This window comes from Botryllus schlosseri, chromosome 10, assembly GCF_051294905.1.
Source record: "Botryllus schlosseri isolate E-star chromosome 10, Bs_hap1, whole genome shotgun sequence".
NCBI lineage: Eukaryota > Metazoa > Chordata > Ascidiacea > Stolidobranchia > Styelidae > Botryllus > Botryllus schlosseri.
The window spans coordinates 26,229,415-26,249,625 of NC_137245.1; the positions used below are offsets into that span (position 1 = coordinate 26,229,415).

Consider the following 20,211-nt stretch of genomic DNA (forward strand, 5'->3'; position numbering starts at 1 on the left):
TATTACTGTTCAGTAATGTTAATGTCATGTGAAACATACTTTTTACGACGCTGCCAGACGAAAGAAAGCACTCACAAGGAATGGAAAGAACTAGTAGAAAGGGCTGCGGCTTCAAAAAAAGATCAACATCGAAAAGAACTGTGACATCGGGCACTCTAGGTCGAGGTGGATGTTACAGTAAAGGATCGCTACTGATGCGTGTCGTTCGACATCCTCCTATCTGTTCATGATATCGCATTGTGTCTTATCGCATTGTACATTGTGTGTAACTTGTTCAGATAAAAATCATACCCCGATGTTATGTTATGTTATGTCTATGGTAGCATTTTCAAGTAGCCTACCAGTAGACGAAATAATTATAGTGTGAGAACTTTACTATTGTTCAAAATTACAATGAAATGCCTGTCTTGGTAGACCCAGTCTCGAGTCATATGACTTGTTCCGAGTCATACATAAATTGACTCGATCAATCGAGTCACCAAAAATCGCGACTCGAGAAGAGTCATGACTCGAGTCATTGCAACCCACTGAGCTATAACCATATCTTGCGCCGTAGCGTACTGATGGTGACGTCATTGGCCGTCTGCCCGCGACTCTCGTAGTATTTTAGACGAAACAATTGTTTTGAGGTGACTAGCAGACCGCTGGTCCTTAACGTAACGTCCCTAGACAACGCCAGGTATCTGTTACGATTACTACTTACTTTGCTCGTTGTGCTGTATTTTCCATGTGACCCACACGCGATTGCACAATGTTCCGGATCGTAATCCTCTGTCTCGTATGGCCTAATTACCATTATGATCCTTTTACTTATTACGCGAGTTAATCACCGATTGCACACTGCGAGGGCGTCGCTGTCTTGCCGCGCATTGCGCAAGTCTATACCTTTTTTCCCCGCTTTGCTCGGGTATAAGCGCCGGCCTCTTTCGCACGTGTGGAGACTCATTTTTACTACGCTACCTGACGCACGTCTCTTTTACTGCAATATATCCATACCGAGTGTACTGTGAGTTAAGAAGTCGCCAACGCCAAAGACAGCAAGCTACAAGCAAGTCGTTCCGCTATCACTGCTCCAGCACGACACAGCCGCACTGTTACATGGTGCCATTGAGTTCGGTAAAACAGCTCACTGTTACACTATACGCTCCAACTACATTCTTCGTCAGCGCTCGAGACTCAACAATATATAATCAATAATCGTCAGATTAGATTTTCATCTGTCCAAGACACACACACACAATGTAGAAAGCGCTCGTTGCCGCATTTGTGCTCAAATCAAGCCAAATTTTTACAAATGCAATCCGCAAGTGCTTGTGAACGCAACGAAACCTTGGGAAAGAATCAACGTAGACTTGAAAGGGCCTTTGAAATCTAACAAATCCCCTTTCATGTTCGTTTTCATAGACGAATATACGCGTTTTCCGTTCGCCTTTCCATGTCGCAACACTTCCGCGCTAACCGTCGTTTCGTGTTTGTCGACACTATTCGCTGTGACCGAGGCACCGCTATCGTGTCCAAGGAAGTCAAGGATTATTTACATTCTCGCGGGGTTGCAACTAGCTTCACTACGCCTTACCATCCAACAGGAAAGTCGCAGTGAGAACGCCTTAATCAAACATAATGGTGAACTATCAAACTCATTTTGAAATCAACCGGAGTCTCAGAATCATGTTGGGCTGACGCCCTTCCTCATGCGTAGCTGCCTTCGCCGTGATCATATAGGCCCTATATAAAGTTAGCCCAGCGGAAGTAAAAACCTGTGTGGTGAGGTGTAACGTTAGGCTTACCATACGTCCTCTTTTAAGAGGATTTGTCCTCTTTTTTGACTTTTTTGAAAGTGTCCTCGGAGGACGCCCTTTTGTCCTCTTTTTTGAAAATTTTGGTCAGATTTAGAGCAAATGGTGAGCGATATGCCGCAAATTAGCACAGAAGTGACGCTCCAGCGGGTATTACGGTGATTTTAGCTCTGAGCGAAAAGAAGACCCTTTTTTTTTAGTCTTCCACCTCGCAATGTGGGAAAAATTCACCGGTTTTTGAGAATTCTTCTCCGGTTTTGCAAGTCTGAAGTTTCTGAGAAAGTGTCCTCTTTTTAGATTTCCAAAATATTGTAAGCCTATGTAACGTATAACCAGTGGTACTAAACCTGTTTAAAGTAGTCTACGGCCCAAATCTTACTTTTATCAACATTTCGCGACTCCGAGCCTCACACACCCAAAGAAATGCATTTTTAATATTTGTATATTATATTATGCATTTTACGCGCGTGTATGAAAGATGCCGACAAGTTGGGCAATGTACATCTGCCAACTCTATAAAACATGACATTCATTCATTCAATCGGGTTAATGTTATTGGAATTTAGGCTATCCTCCATAGTATTTTTAATGTACGATTTGATTTATTCATATCGGCTTGCTACCAAAATCGTAGCTGAGATTGGCTCCCATGGTTATAATACATCCTGTGTGTCAAATCATTTGGTGTGTCATTGAAAATCATCTCCCGGGCTATAGTGACACGCGTGTCAGGGGTTGCCGACTCCTTGCGTAGATACTGAACAAAAGTTCACTAGTACAATGTTTGCTGTATACAGTAATTCCGACTCGATTGTCACTGAAATAGAATACACTGGTCAACACATATTTTTAGGCAGACAGAGTAAGAGTGGTTTTGCGTATTCTGAAGGGCACTGATTCCGAATATGACCCTAGTTTTTTCAAATTGTCTCTATTTTTGGAGATAATCCATGGGGCTGAATTGACTAAAATCTCATCTTTTCACTGTATGGGCTGGATAAAACATCGGCTCAGTCGTACTATAAAGTCCAGAAATTCAATCTACTTGTTATTTTGACACGCTGAGGATTGTTCTGAATCAAAATACATCAACATAATTATATTTCGGGGTATCAGATTTATCATAATTCGAGACTTTCACGGTTATCATGTACAGTACATAAATAAACTTTACCGAAATATTCAAATAAGGTTGCATTGATTGAATCAGTTTATGTCAACCACCTATTTTAAATTCAAAATAATCAGTTGGAATATAGTATTATAATAAATTATCTTAAAGCAAAATTGATTCTTGTACTATTTTCGGTTATAAGCAATTTAGTGCAGTTTTTCGAAAGGTTCCAGCAATAGTCTGCTACAATATGTTCGTCGCATCTGCACTGATATCTTTCTTTTGTTGTTTTGATGTATTGGTGGAACCTTTCCCCTTTCTCTTCCCTCTAATCAGCAATATTATCAGAAAATATATCAAGATGACTGAACACGAGTGAGATTCAATGCTCATGTTTGCTCCAAAGGTTTCCATATGCAGATACCAATTCTCGGACCAACCGTATGTAGTTGGGTGCTTCCAAAAAGTTTCATTTACTACATCCTCGAAGGGATTTCATGCAGTGAGCACCTTTCTTAATATGAAATTGTAATTCGAATCTGAGATTCAATGAAGATTCCAGATTTAAGCTTCTCGTTTGATATGGACACTAGGTCAGTGGTCGGGAACCTTTTTTGTCTGAAGAGCCATATTGGCCCTATTTTTTCCATCTCAATTCCCAGAGAGCCATACATGACAATCAACTGTTACGTCACAATTGAAAATTCGTGACATCATGGTAGCACTAATTCGAACTCACTATACATGAGATTCCTCGTGTGCGCCATATTTTCTCTGTAAAAACTGGTATTTATTGTTCGAAAATATAGCTCGAAACGAGAGGTAAGGCACAGACAGGCCAACCTCACCATTGATAACCGAATTCATCGTATATCACCGTAGCTTAGAATTTATTATAACTGATACTAATCGAATGTGACTGTCACACTGATTCAGAAAATCTGAATACTTATCGACTTCTGAATTCACAAAGTATTCGGCGGTAACATAACGTTGCGATACACCCATACATTTTATCGCCGACACTACACAGAGCTATACTTACCAATCAAGAACGTGGGGATAGCTATGGCGTTGTTTGTAATTCGAGTGTAATTGTGAATGTCACATCCACAACAGTTCATTTCGCGCCGTAGATCAGCAAGACAATTTGTATTTGAAAACTGCGTTTTGAAATTGGCGTCGCCATGTCTGCTATGCTCTTTGATTAATCAACGCATCACACAATTCAAGATTTCGAGTCGGGTACATAGAATTCGCGAGAGACCTTGACCGCCGGCGTGACAGCTACATAAATTTGATCATTTTCAAAAGAGGGGTTCCGAGCCCCTAGACCTGAATACAGCATTGTCTTTAGCTCTCAAAGACATGTTTATACTGTCATGAGAATAAATATATTGGCCGTGATGAAAATTTACCAACAAGTCGATGTAATATTGATCAATTGAGTACAAAAATAAATATTCGGCAAAGAGCCATATCTTGTACCCAAAAGAGCCATGGCTCGCGGGCCATAGGTTCCCGACCACTGCACTACGTATACCCACTTTGTGGGCTTTACGAAAAATTATCCATTTACAAGTGAAAAGAGATGAAACGCATATGAGTATTTTGGTTAAGCTTTCCAGGGACAAACTTGATAGCTTTATGCTCCTCTTTCATCTTGGTCGAATGACCAATTGGTACAGGAGAAAATATACCCCCATTGTGCAAAAGTACAATTTTTCGGCTTGACAAACTGCTTTTTTAACAAACAAAGTTCTCGCACCAGGTCATGGTAATATTAATGGAATAACTGAGAACGACACTTAATTATCTATTTTGCGCAGTATAAAAGTAGAAAAATCTAAGATTTACTTTCTACCCAATGAAATATTCAAGGGTAAATACAGTGATTTTAAGCTTTTTTAGGGGCATAAATATCTTCTTTTCTAGAGCCAATCTGGCAAAACTAATGTGATATTCGTAATCAGCAACATTGAAAACCCCAGAAACGGCTTCTAGATGTTCTGCCAATTTTTTCATTCTGTTGACCAGTGTGATATATGGTGTGATACAATCGAGCCATGAATCTCCAGAGAACAGTTGCGATGGTAACTGTTTAGTCGCTGGAGTCCCACCACTTTTTATCCCAGCGCATTTTTGTTGAACAAATTGATTCTTGGGAACTCCGAGAAAAATATTCGACCATTTCATTAGATTGGCGACCCACGTCGACGGTGATATTCGTGTACAGAGGCCGTTCTTCGTACGCTAATAGCGAATACCTGAAAAGAAGAAAGATACTAATTAAATGTAGCACCAATTTTATAAGCCTGTCCGTGGCCATTGTGATGGTAACACAACTGGCTCAGCTTATTTACCACAGGCCTATGAATAGCTGGATCGCAGTTCGATATATCTTAAGAAGAAGGGCACAGAAATATCATAGCTTGATCAATTATTTCAATGGGTGAAAAATATTACATCAGGGCTACTTAACTCGCGGTTTAGGCCGTTTGGATGCTCTATTCAAAGATAGTGGTTCTAAACCTGAGGGTAGTTTTACTCTATTCTAGGATTCGCGAAGATTTTGAACGTAATCAGTTTTCAAAATAAGTCGTAAGTAAGTCTGGGCCAATGTGCCGACCCCTAACTAGTAATCAGCTCATCAAATTTTGAGCTGGGCCCCCGGAACATTTTTTAAATTGGAAAAGGAGTCGCGATCATAAAAGGTCGGAAAACACCGGATATGCAGTGTTTATATAGCCCAGTGGTGCAGTGCGCACCGGCATTAGGCTGATAAATATTCTTAGCGGTGTGACTTGAATATGACTTAACGATATACAATTACGCTCCTTGCATTTTCGAAGTCATCATCCTCCACCAGCCATACCGCTAACTCTGATCATGTGGGCGGAGAGAGATCAAAATTATATAGTAATATATGGAAGAACCAATATTATTGACATAATTCATTCAAATCATTTAACGACCAGATGCATAAAGTAAGCCCCAAGAAGTTATCGTTGGGTTGTATTTTTCATCTGAACAAGCCACGCACAATGTACAATGCGATAAGACGCAATATGCGATGTCATGAAAAGATAGGACGATGTCGAACGTCACGCATCAGTAGCGATCCTTTACTCTAACATCCACCGCGGCCTAGACTGCCCGATGTCACAGTTCTTTTTGATGTTGATCTCTTTTGAAGCCGAGGCCCTTTCTACTGGTTATTTCCATTCCTCGTGAGTGCTTTCTTTCGTCGGGTCTTTTGCATCAATTACCCTGAGGTGGGCCCAAGATCAGTGTGTATTTAAACGGTAGGGGCTGAAAAAATGTGGCTTCGGCCCTGATTACAGCTTACAACAGACAACCACATACTCCTGAACCGGATCGGGACCACGTCTAGTCGATAGACAAAGCATTGCTAATGTGACGTCATTTTGAAATCCGCTAGGGGACGCTAAAGAGCCTAAGGAATTTGTGCCGCAAAAATATGGTAACCTGATACTAGTCCGCCCTCAAGATTACTGGAAGACGATCTGACCTACCGATCTCGCCTACCGTAATATCGTCATCATCATCATTGGTTTATTAGCAATTTTTATCAGTTCAATACACAACAAAAATGCGATACAATGGAAAGACAGGACGATGTAGAAGCGACTTGGAGTAGTCTATGGAATCAGATACCCACCTTGGCCACCCATATTTTGTCGCTTGCTTTTCTGTACTATATTCTTTTACTTTTCATTCAGTGTGCACTGTGCAAGTGTGCATGCCTCCTCTTTGCATCGCCTAGGTCAAATAGGTGTCTGATTTCAACGACTGCTCCGAGTCGTTTCGACACCTTCCTATCTTTTCATTATATCGCAATATTTGTGGAGTATTGAACTGATAAAAATTGCTAATAAACCGAACCGAGCTACTTACAGCGGCGAGTCAGCGTTATCTTTAACTGGACTACATCGTTGTGCAGAAAACCCATTCCATACCAATGATCTATGCTATAACTGTTGTACCGACAACGATTTCGACGGTTGTAGCCACTCAACGTGTACGTCGACTATATATATCAGATGCAACTCATCCGCAGGCTCAAAGTACATGTTTTATTTTCGAAAGTAATTAGACAATTGTGATATAATAAACAACGTTTGAAAACAAACATAATTTTGTTTTGTTAAAGGCATTTTTTAAAACGTGTTTAAAACAAAGTATTTTAAAACGCCATTTGTTTTAAATTCAACCCTAGCTGTAACTAACCGAACAATAATACATTTAGTTTATCGATTTTGCAAATACCGCTTTACCAGATTTTGTAGGTAGTTATACCATACAATTACAATACACACTACAATAGCAAAAAAAGTCACCTTAGCGTATTGAATCCTTCCTTGTTCATACGCGCGGTGGCGTATCTCAGAAAGAAATGCCGAGCTTTGTTTTCACCATTTTCCATCGCAGTATGTTCGGGGCGTATCGTGCGATAGGAGCAGTTCTTACCGTACGGATTATCGATTGCAAACCCTGAGAAATAATTTCAATTGGTAATTGACGGATTTTAAGTGATCGGTGCTTCTTTGGTGCTGGCCGCAAGTGACCGCACTTTGGCCTACGTTATGTCCCACACCCCTCGGACGGAATGAACTGCAGGGTTGTAACCAAGTCACAAGGTTACGAGTCACAAGTAAATCTCACTTTTATAGTTATGACTCCAGGGATATCTAGAACTAGATATCCCTGTATGACTCGAGTCAAGTCGAGTCACCCGAGTCCAAGTCAGTGAGTAGACTAGAGGGTCGAGTCCGAGTCACAGTGTTGTGACTCGAGTCCGAATCCAAGTCATTGTTGTTTGTGGTATTCATGGTGTTTGTCGACTACTATGGTCAGTGGTCATTTACACCAGGCCGATTCCTTATTTTTGATTCCGTATCTGCCGACTTGCAGCACGGCTTACTTCTAGGCTTTTTGTGAGACACCGCTTACGCGGATGACATGGCGAGAAGAAGCCTAGATATACCTCGAACACTTGGGTAGGAATTCCAGAGTCGAACTTGAACCCACAACCTATTGGTGTTGTAGCTGTGGATTATACCACTACGATATCTCGCAACCCAAGTCCTTATGTTCACTGTTCAATTTTCAGTTCAATCCGGTGCAATCCATTTTTTTCAACTCTGCTCCAGTGATAGAGAATAGCTCGCGCATTCATAATATCGTAATTTTCCTCATTCCTAACAGTTTCTTGCCCTATTTTCCAAGTATCAGGACTGATAGACGAAATACCAATAATGTGGGGACTTTATTATTCTTCGATTTTACAATGAAATGTCTGTCTTTGACGTCCTAGTTTCAAGTTATATGACTTGGTTCGAGTCGAGTCATTTTACGCATTCAAAAAAATGACTCGAGTCCAGTCAAGTCGCCAAAATACCATGACTCGAGTCGGACTCGGATCGAGTCATGACTCGAGTCATTACAACCCTGGAATGAAGACATATGAAATCGTATTTGGCAAACTTGGATATAGGCCTACCCACAGCTAGAACCAACCGATTAGTTATTATCGATTCGCCGACAATATAAAGTTGATATCACACTTTGAAAGAAATATCGGTATCGCGGTCATCAGAGGTAAATACACATCGGTAGTTTTTGTGATGTCACAACATGGTAGTAGGGAGTCGGAGAACTTCCATTTGCGACAACTAGACTCACATACTGGGGATATTGATATATTCTTTTACGGGTGTCCATCTGTCCAGTGTCCAGGTGGTAGGTACAACCTTTTTTATTTGAAGAGATTCTTGAAGATACTTCAATACACAATTGGATAATAAACCCGAGTATTTTCGACTGACACTGGTCAGGGGTAATCATCAGCAACTGGTAGAGAATTGGAAAGAACATTGTATATCAGCACTCGCATCACCTAATATGACGTCACCGGCACGAAATTCCGAATATATCGAACTCCTTAGGTTGCCACAAACTAGTTTGGCGTATTTTGATAAAAGTAGATTCCAATGCACACAGGCACATCTGTCTATTATATTTTATCTCCAATGGCAATGGATGTAAAGATATTCAAACAAATGAAACTGTTCAGTGATCGTTCAATAATAACTTTTTGATTCAAATTTTTGCGGTTACTAGCTAAAATTACTACGCCAGCTAAAAAAAACGCTGCACACCAAATTTGGTTCATTTCTAGTGAGTAGAAGTGAATCTATTAGAGTTGAAAAATTTCGAATTTAATATGATAAAATTCAAAAAGTATTTTTCGAATTTTACAGGCTAACCCAAGAAATTGTTAAGTTGTCTACAAAAACTCTGCAAAACAAATTTGACGTAGAAGCGAAGTCATTGTAGTTTTTCATTAATAATTATACGATTACCCACATTAAATACTTATTTTTTTCAAATTCAAGATATTCAACTCCGATAACTCCGTTTTTTACCAGTTGGAATTGAGCCAAATTTGTTGTGTATCGTTTTATTAAACAACTTGACAATTCCATGGGGTAGATGGACAGTAGAATTTCAAGAAAACAAATTATTTTTTTATATTAAATTCAAAATTTTTCAACTCTCATAGCTTCATTTCTACTCGTTGGAATTGAGCCAAAATTGGTGTGCAACGTTTTATGGCCAACCTAACAATTTTAGTTGATAGGCGCAAAAAAAATGAAAATAAGTTTTTCTTGAACAACCCTAGACACTGTACACTGCACAGTGTACAGTAGTCCAGTAGAAGAGAAGTTATTGCAGCTGAAAGTTTTGGATTTCCAAAAATGACATTGCCGGTGGTAAATCCCGGCAAATTATTAATGAAAAACTAGAATAACTTCGCTTCTACGGGTTGAAATTGCGTCAAATTTGTTATAAATTCAATAATTTCAATTAGCTCTGCGGTCGCTTCTACTGGTTGGAATTGAGTCAAATTTGGCGTGTATTGTTTTTTAGTCGACCTAAAAATTTAATCAGTGAATCCCTGGAATGCGGAAAAAAGTTACTTTTATACAACCCCACTGTACACTGTACTTGTACAATGTACATCCTGCACCAATAAGCTAAATGACAGCGCTGAGTTTCAACCCGTCCTTCACGAACTCCAATTACGAATAAAATACCTTTTGCCTTCATTCGGAAGTACAGGTCATCGTCTTCACCTCCCCATCCCCAATACAGATTCGACAGCCCGTTTACTGAGTCAAACTGTTCCGCTGTCATCATTGCAACACCTCCGACATACTTTACGACGGGGATTTCAGGTTCGTGTACGGGTTCGTCTTTGAGTACGCTTTTCAATGCATTGAATGCTCCTTTCGCTTCTATCATATTGTCCGCACGGATGTTTCATAGTCAATGACCACCGAAGAATTAAGAATACATTGCCAATAAGTGAATAGTGGGATTGTTAGGTTGCATAAAATACGTCGCACACCAGATTTGGCTCAATTCCAAGTAGTAGAAGTGAAATTATTCGAGATTGAATTGTATTTATTAAAAAATATTTCATTAAATTTTACTGTCAACCCCATGAAATTGCTAAGTTGCCTATAAAACGACACATAACAATTTTGGCTCAATTCCAACCGGCAGAACCGAAGTTATTATACAGTTGAAAGTTTTGGATTGGAAAATAGCATTTCAAACTCCAATACGTTCATTTCTACTGTATGGAATTGAGTCAGATTTGCGTGCAACATTTTTTTAGCCAACCCAACAGTTTTATTAAATGACCGCGAAAATTGAAAAAGAAAGTTCTTTTGGAACAACCCTATAGTGAACAATGGTGAGTGACAATAAAATGGTAAACATGGTTCGAAATTACGATGCCGTCACAGCGGCAGTCATTAATCAGAAAACGCTTGGTGCAATTCGGGAGATGTCACTCCAAACGATCAGACTATAACGAAATGTATTGCCACGGGATTTTATCGACTCGTTACTGAAATTCCCATAGATCCGAGGTTATTTGTGTTCCACATAAGGGCCTCACATTCGCACCGACTAATCACTAATTTATACGGCTGTCTCAACTCTCATGGACACAAATTTAATTTACTGGCCGTATCGCATATCGATGACCCTGTCCCTGTACGGAAATACATGTGTAGCCCAAACATTAGCACTTTGCGGGGACTTAATCGAGTCACTTTATTACTCACAACCACAATAGCTCGACATGTAAAGCAAAACTCTCAAAATATATATAATTTGTCATGTTGCTGTAACCTGTAAGTTTTGTGTTAAGTTTCCTTTCTTGCAGCCACTATGATGCAGTGAACAGTGGCAAGTTGAAATCGAAGGAATTTTGATCATAGATGTTTAGATTGCTGGAAAACCGAAAGTTAGCACCATTCATCTTGTACTCGATCAATCAACGTATACAATAAGTATACACAGACAATAGTTTTAGATCATAACATAACATTAGCATGTAACATGTAAATCAACAATATCATTCATATACCTTCATATTTCGAACACAGAACTCTGTACTGGAGAGCTTCGTACGAATACTTATCGATATACATTGCCAAATGCCTCGGATTTGCGTCGTGACACGTGTACAGACAATGATCGTTTTCCAACAGCAAATCCGCGTCTTGGAACACATAGCAATCGTAAACTCCGTCTGAAAAAAGGCACATGTATTTTATAAAAAGTACATAAGGCGCCATAGCAGTACAGGAGTATTTTACACGTCGATATAGCGACCTGTCATTGAATCCCCATGGTAACATTGCGGATTATCGCTACTCTAGCAAGGCCTTGAGAATGTTAATTGGGAAATACTTCAAGACAGCCTAAAACCCCGATACATTCAGGATTCACCATACCATTGCCGCAAATCCAACAACTCAATATCACTGGCGATCGACGTGCGAGACGAATTACTGATTGGATGTGCGCTTCCCGAATAGCGCAAGTAATCATCTGTTTCCTATTGTCCAATGTCATCTTGACACATACCCACTAGGGCTCTTCAAAAATGACTTTTTTTTTCTCAAATCGTACTGGCTACTTGATAAAATTGTCAGGTTACCTAATTTAAGCCTACACACAAAATTTGGTTCGATTCCAGCCAGTAACCGCTTTGCTACAGGAGAAGAAAGTTTATATTTATTATATAAAAATAAATAATAAAAAATTTGGAAATTTTCTGTTCACCCCATGAAAGTGTTAGGCTGTCTATAGAAACGATCCTCACCAAATTTGATTCAATTCCAACCTGTGGAAGCGGAGTTATTGCCGTCGAAAAATTTGGATTTGAATAAAATAGTATTTACGATGAGCACGACTATAATAAATAAACAAAGAATCGGTCACCGTAAATACTATTTTATTCAAATCCAAATTTTTCGACGGCAATAACTCCGCTTCCACTGGTTGGAATTGAACGAAATTTGGTGAGCATCGTTTCTATAGACAGCCTAACATTTTCATGGGGTGAACAGGAAATTTTCAAATTTTTTATTATTTATTTTTATATGATAAATAGAAACTTCTTCTCCTGTAGCAAAGCGGTTACTGGCTGGAATTGAACCATATTTTGTGTGTAGGCTTAAATTAGGTAACTTAACAATATTATCAAGTAGCCAGTACGATTTGAGAAAAAAGTCATTTTTGAAGAGCCCTAATACCCACTCCCGAATTTTCGCGTATTAATGTCACTTGTCGGTCTCACAAATTCTGACTTTATTCGATTCATTTACACGGGAATACTTTATATTCGTGATTCTTAACAGGTGTTCCGTGGAACACTACACTAGGGCGTCACCGAGCACGTCTCACGGGTTCCATGTAAGGCCTAGGACTCGCACTCAACTCACACATACTATGTGAGATGATACGCCCGTCTTGGTCATCATAGTTGCTGTTAATTAGGCCATACCGGAAATCGAATTGTTACAGTTACGTAACCGAGGACCTTGGGGTTCGAATTCGAAACACCGTGATTCTGAAATGCCAATTCTGTCTCAAATATTTATAAGCTCATTTGTGATTAAGTAATCGGTATCACGCTGCTGCGTTTCGATCGAACAATACGATGACACTTTCCAAGGTGAGCCTCGCATTCCTGAACCGGTATCTGAAAGGGGACAGCAGAAGTAACACTAAATTGCAATGAATATTCACTTTAACCTTTCAGTTTTGTAGGATATCATGTTTTGGTGGTTTTGTTCTTTTAACACTCTGTTGAGGCACAGTGCACACTGCGCAGTTCAATTTGTGCATCAGTAATCTATAGTGTATCTTAGATGTGTTTATGACTTGGTGAAAATTTCAGGTTCCGCGAAGGCGTCTAGCTGAGCGCAAGTGTTTCAGTGTGGCTATGTTGAGAACCACTGTTTATATATCCCAATGAACTTGACCGCGGGCGGACTAAAAGAGCTCACCTATATCAAATTCCATACCATTAGGTGTCTGGTAGAAAGCGGATTTTTATTGATAGCGTCGCGACATGCGCTCATAATGCTATAATTGCTATTTCATACGAAAGATCGCACGAAATTAGACTACATGGCTAAATAATATTGAGAACACAGACCACACGAGATTCGGAGAACCTACTTTATGCTCACCTTTTTTTGCTTCGGCAACCCCTACATTCAAAAGCTTCGCTCTGTTGAACGCAGATCCATCTACTTGAGTAATAACAAACACCTTATACTCTATCAGCTGCCGCTGCCATATAGGGTGCATGTGAGCGAGCAGCACTCTTAAATGCAGATCCCTATTACGCAAAGGAATGATGATAGCAACTCTATGTCTTGGAATGCATTCGTCAGGTACGTAAGCGCCGCCGGAGACTATATTTTGATTTTGAGCCTCGATTTGACTCCAAGATTGTCCCTCGGCTAATCTAGTGGAGCTTACATTCCCCAACAGTTTATTAGGGCTGGCAGGACACCTGCGGGTGTTCTTAGAATAGGAAGGTTTGGTGATAAAATGTTGCGTTCTTTTCCAGTTCGCCTTAACATCTAATACTTCCTCGACGTCGAACGTCTCCAGCTCTAAAAAGTCCGAAGATTGGATGCGGTGGTATGCAGCATATTCGGAGTTCTTGTAAGCGTAAAATATGATAAGTGTGCATGTGAGAATCCCCAACTTGAAGAGAGTTTGTTTTTGCGTCAATCGCGAACATATGAGTCTTCGCGTGTGCATTATGGAGCGACGCTTCTTCCAGAGACTGTTTCCCACTGGGTTTGCTCTTCTGGGCTGCCTTTTCCTATATCATGGCATGCACGCTTTTAGCATCTTTTGCATTTATGTGCATTGGTTGTACGTATTATAGGCATTAAATAATGATGACCAGTTTCACCAAGCTGTATAAAAGTGAATGAATAAGCGGATGTCAAACATAGACAATGAATGTGATATACGCTTGGAAAGTATTTGATCTATCGCGTGGTCAGACCTGGACAACTATAGGCAATTCTCGTTGTCAAATTGGACTAATTAGAACACAATGTCAGTAATCTAATTCTAATTCTAATTTGTGACGTATTTCTATCCTCTAATTTTCATTCTAGTCTAATTTCTCGTTTTTTGAAAATGCTACACAATAACGGAGTAGTGCGAAAGGAACCAAGCTTGCTGTACTGTAAGCATTTGCAATTCTCTTGCTTAGGAGATTGAACTGTGATTTAATATGAACTGAACTTGATTCACGTTTTCGCGAATTCAGTAATTCTAATTCTAATCTAATTTGGTAAAACCTGTGTAGCTATAGCTGTATGTCTAACGTAAATTGAAAAATACCACTGCGTAGCTATAATTATAATTTTAGTCTAATTTAGAAAACCTGAAAAATTCGCCGCTGAAAAATCGTCTGCGTGTAGGCTGCAGGGACAACATATGCAAATATGGATATGCCGGAAAAATTCAGCAGAGTTCGAAAACTTGAACTAGAATCATCACTATACAGTGTTTGTTTTTCAAATTAAACTAGAATTATCATTATAACTACATAGTTTTATCCAAATTAGATTAGAATTAAAACTAGAGCATAGTAACATCTCACAAGGATTACTGGAATTTCGCCCGAATTAGTCTAACGAGGTTCTCACACTTTTTTTAGACTCGCCCCCCTTTATGATAGTGAAAAATTTCGCGCTCCTTATCGTGATATCACCAATATTAAAGAGAGCAATCGGAATGCTAACAATCCCCACGGATAGTTTGAAGGCATTGGCGGTTATGGCTGTTGATGACAGAATTCTCAAATATGAAATTTGGACCATGGACGGGGCAATACCCATGAGCTGGAGATAAATCGCGCGGAACGCGAAAAAGTTTCAGGTAACTGCGGCTCCGCCCACCCCTTTCCTTAAGATGCTTTCACGCCCCCAGTTTGAGTACCACAGGTCTAGTAAGACTACCAGAATTATCTAGTAGTCCAAGTCTGTCTCCTGGTATTACTAATTGTTATGTGTATAGTTCAATATCGAGTTTCATTGTTGACCTCGTCAACCGTTAGCAATTGTTAGTGAGATGATTGGTCTTGCAACTACCAGAAAGCCCATGAGCACCAAACGGATTCACTCCTCTATTTCTATGCGGCCCGCTTATCAAACGTGTTGCACACAATATCACCATAATTATGAGTGATCCCAGCACCATGTCTCGCATAAGTTTGTTAAAAAACCAACAATGGACCAGTCATACACGTCTTAACGACACCATTGAAAACTGATTCTCAATATTTACAAAAGTACCCATTCGCTTAGCTTTGTGTTTTCTTCTTTACGCGATTCACACTATGAATGAATCAAACGCCGCGCAGTGTCGGCCAGGTATTGACTGATTTTGTAATGAATGCTGAGATGGCGATTTTCAACGGCCAACTATACATAACACTTTGCCTAACTGTAATAATTGGAGTCAAATGGGGAAATCAAATTCGAATCCACTTTGTGAAATGTTTTTATGCTCTAATTTTAATTCTTATCTAATTTCCCGTTTTCCTGAAAATAATACAGGAGAAGTGTATCCTGCGAAACGAGCCAAAAGCTTGCTGCAAAAAAGTGTACAGATATATTCTATTCCTATGCATATGCGAATGAACTGCGCTAGATTCAATTTCCAAATTTTCTCGAATTCAATAATTCTGATTAGTTGATGGAAACACTGTGTACGTAGGGATGGTGTGAACGTTAGGTTCGCGTTCTGTATGTGAACCTCGGAAATTTAGAGGTTCACGTTCACAAACGAACCTTGGTAGGTTCTGCACTGTGAACCTATTTCATATGTTACAATTTTTACTTCATTATATGACATCTTTGGTTGAAATATATTGCATTTCAACTGCGGGCAACTCTATGCATGGCGCAGAAGCATAAAGCAATCAACACTATACGAGCATGCACCTTGAAAATTTCAAAATATTTACTTGCTTTGTTACAAAAGTTTGCTCGAAATATCCAGATTAACGTTTGTGAATATTTAGTGACTCTCTGCTGTGAGCTTGACCCGCAATCAAGCAACATCAAGAGCGAAAAACACTACATGTACGTAGTCAGCGAATGATGCATTTTCAACCAATCAATGAAATATGTATCGTTGTCTGATGTAAAAAATCAAGCATAGGCGTACGGGGTCAATCTTGATTTCATATGTTTATTGTATCATAAAAACCAAATCCGTGCGATTGGGGTGTTGGCTACTGCTGCGTAACCTGTTATTGGGGTAATATCGGTAGCAAGTATAGAAACCCGTTTTACACTTTGGTCAATATCAACGTAGCAATACTCAGACGCCGAATACATTTTGCGGTCTGGCCGTAAGCGTATATTCCCTTGCAAATCCTCGTCGAAATTGTTGGCAGAGCGACGGAAGATTTTATAGGATTATTATATCATTTGATTGCCCCAGTTGATACATTTGGAGACGTCTAAGACGTCAATATGTACTTCAGAATTGTGGCATTATGTGGCCCGAGTCATTGCTAGGTATCGTGTACATGAATATAGGCTATCACTTCACTGTAATTTAGGTTTGGAATTAGCAATATGACGCCACGTGACGTCATGAGGTTCACGTTCGCGTTCACACAGAAATTTCCAAAAAGGTTCGCGTTCACACGAACCTGAACCTTTCAGAGGTTCACACCATCCCTACTGTGTACTGTACTGGGTAGCTATAATTCTAATATAAGTTAGAAAAGCTGAGTATTCTCTATAGTTGTCCGTGTCCATCCCTGGCTAGTGGCTGCGACGACATTGGCGATAATGTACGGTGTCAAGACATTTAAGCATGCGACACAATGAAAAATGACAGTTCAGCATCTGGAACAAAACTTTATAACTCAATCCTTGCCCTAGCCTTGACTCAGCCTTGACCTGACACATATACGCAATGTGTTGTATACTAAAGTGACGCACTAGTGTGTTCACTGCCCATGGATCATAATATATATAATTCATACAATATGCGTACACCCACTTATATAGTCGGATCATACAAATGCCAATTGTTGTATTTTCCATTCTCGCGACCAGAACCTCGTCTACATTTTTCATATGCATTAACACAAAGAACGGAAGAACAGAGATATTTCGCCTGTCCCGTCAATTACTGTGATTATGTGTAAATAGCATCGCTTTATGTTGAACAGTGCATGCACATTGCACAAGCACACGATATTGCATTAAGATATTTGTTAGTCATATACTAAGTCTGATGCTATTCATGGAAATAAAATTGGAACGAAATTACGACAAGAGTTTAAAACTTGTACTTGTACACAACGAAAGCCGTATTTCACCCTAATCTAATCAAGCAAAAATGCAAAATCCAATTAGACAATCAATATGTGCGATCCGTGACCGCATCACTCCATAACAGATTCACATGTCAATGATTTCATATCAGTAGATGCGCAATGCTATCGCATCGTTTCAGACCAACGTTTACCGTTTACAGCAGTGCATATTCGATACACGATATCTGATGATCATCCCATTACAAATTGGGACTCGTGCTCTTTCTTGAGATGCCGTATACTCGCTAGCGTTCAGACGTGGCGTGACAATCTTTATCCCGTCACATTTCTGGTCAAATAATTCGCGAAACTAAAACTAATTTTGAAGTACCAGAAAACATATTACGAGATTTGCAATTGAAAATTTACAAGTGATCAATGATCTGATCATATAGATGCAGCGTTTTATGCAAAACGAATGTTAAGTCTGTCGCTGCTTGTGAGTTCTTCCAATGGGCAGAGATGGCAATTACCACGCAAAAGCCCTATTCTGAGCAAACTCCACACTGTGCGGCCGTAGTATAAAATCCATAAATATTTAAATAATATTAACGACACCGCTGCGAACCTCGGCTAAACGCATTCGTACTGAAATCCATAACACCGCAAACATGTCAATGGTCCCTGTCAGCACATAACGAGACACGTTAGTGACATACAACAGACCGTTGCTTCATCGCGATCATAGGATAATATACTCACATTATCGCCACAGTGTAACTAACACTTCTTTTCCCAATAGAAAAGCGGACAGGTTTTGTTTCACTCCGTATTGTGTTGACTCCGTCACCCGTCAATACAGGCGACTCTCAGTGGGTGACATTACTGTTGAAAGTGGCACCATTGACTGATCTGGATAGATGCATGATTGTGGAATTGGCATACATTATAATGATCATATCAAATCTCCAACCTATAATAACCATATGTTGTGGTTTGCAGTATTCATGGGGTTCGTCGACTACTATGGTCAATTGGTCATTTACACCACGCCAATTTTCATCATTTTATTCCGTGGCTGCTGATTTGTAGCCCGGCCCACTTCTAGGCTGTTGTCAGACACCGCTTACAAGGATGAGATGGCGAGAATGAGCCTAGATAAACCTACAACACTTAAGTAGGAATTCTGGAGTCGACCCCGGTCAGATTCTAACCCGCAACCCATTGGTTTTGAAGCTGTGGATTATACCACCACGCTATCTCGCCACCCAAATAACCATTTAATACTCATAAAACAAGCGTTTGATTGAGCAACACAGAAGAGATGACGTGGAAAAGGTGTCAGACGTCGATACAACAGCACAAGTTCACAACTGTTCAGCATCAACCAAGTCAGTTCAGTACATGTTTTGCACTACTCAGGCGAATGTAAACCATGTTAGGCAACGAACAGCTATAACTTCACAATTGTAATTGAGCAACGATTACGTATAGTAAAGCCAGAAAAGAAACTAGTCCAGCACTATTTACTGAAATACGTGCGAGTGCGTACATGGAGTAACCTTCTGTCATTTTGCAATCATTGCTGTGTAAGAGAGTGAAAAACCAGCGAAGTATGGGGATAAAGAAATAATCCGTTACATTGTTATTGAAGATGGAGAGTCACCCACCTGTCAGCCTCAATTGTATAATGAGACGAAATATAAATATTCTCGGCCATTATTCAATATCTATAAAAGGATTATGAAACGGTTGGATGCCAAAATATACGGTAACACCGATAGAATATTATCATATTAAAAGTAGTTCATTCATGATCCGGTATTGATTCAGGACTTGAGACAACCATACGCCAACCACGACTTCATGCCTATAAAGCAGCGGTTCTCAGCCGGGGGTCCGCGACGCATTTTCAGGGGGTCCGCGAAGCCTCGAAATAGTTAATAACCTAATTTGTATTTTTTTTAAATTAGGAAAATCACGAGGCGGTTTCGCTTCATTACTAGTAAAACTCCAGAGCACACATCAACAGAATGGACATCTGAGATGAAATATCCTACTGTGTAGACTCTTTATAATTGCTAAATTGCCAATAGACTACTGATACAAAAATTTTGGTGTTTAGAGATGTTTTATTGGGGATGTAGGAAAAAAGTGGGATGAATATTTACACGGTGACTTCGAAATGTTCACAAAAATCCATTTCTCCTGTGACGTACATAACCATTCTCCATGATAACTTCAAGATAAGCTGCTAGATAGAAATGACCAGGCTTGACGTTATATGTTCATGAAAAAATTGTTAGTCAATTTTGGTGGCATATTTGTTGCAATCATACCCAGATGTGTCGTCGGAAGCGTTACGCGTGATAATTGCATTCGCCACCACCTTTATTTGTGAAAATGGATTTTCGGCACTCGTTCATATCAATCGCAGGAGCGGATTATCAAGACACGACCACGTATTACAAGTAATGCTGTTGCAGAATTCGCTTTGAAATAATAGAAGTCAACCCAATTTTTATATGAATAGTATGATCTTATTTTCAAGAAACATCATTTTGTTGCTGGTTATCACTAAGCCTATAGTTATCATA

The 20,211-nt window shown here is 39.6% G+C and overlaps 1 protein-coding gene across 2 annotated transcripts; it reads right to left on the reverse strand.

Moving 5' to 3' along the window:
- Positions 1 to 1,155: 1,155 nt before the first annotated feature.
- LOC145448265 (beta-1,4-galactosyltransferase 4-like) lies at positions 1,156 to 17,017 on the reverse strand. Of its 2 annotated transcripts, none has more exons than XM_080326625.1 (5): positions 13,494 to 17,017; positions 11,378 to 11,542; positions 10,032 to 10,229; positions 7,272 to 7,425; positions 1,156 to 5,177 (listed from the first exon to the last, which is right to left on the reverse strand). In XM_080326625.1, the coding sequence occupies exons 1-5, from the start codon at positions 14,074 to 14,076 to the stop codon at positions 5,012 to 5,014; spliced, it is 1,266 nt and encodes a 421-aa protein (XP_080182751.1). In that variant the 5' UTR covers positions 14,077 to 17,017; the 3' UTR covers positions 1,156 to 5,011. The 2 variants fall into 2 exon arrangements, with proteins under 2 accessions (XP_080182751.1, XP_080182750.1); XM_080326624.1 differs by having other exon boundaries at positions 10,032 to 10,232; positions 13,494 to 17,014.
- Between the last annotated feature and the right edge of the window lie 3,194 nt (positions 17,018 to 20,211).

Bases quoted from the DNA above. Each gene is read 5' to 3' on its own strand.
- LOC145448265 (XM_080326624.1), bottom strand. From the start codon at position 14,076: ATGCACACGCGAAGACTCATATGTTCGCGATTGACGCAAAAACAAACT. The intron at 11,543-13,493 runs GTGAGCATAAAG...GCCTTTTTTCAG, and splicing joins GGTTGCCGAAGCAAAAAAAG to ACGGAGTTTACGATTGCTAT. The intron at 10,233-11,377 runs GTATATGAATGA...ACAATATGATAG, and splicing joins TCTGTGTTCGAAATATGAAG to AAGCGAAAGGAGCATTCAAT.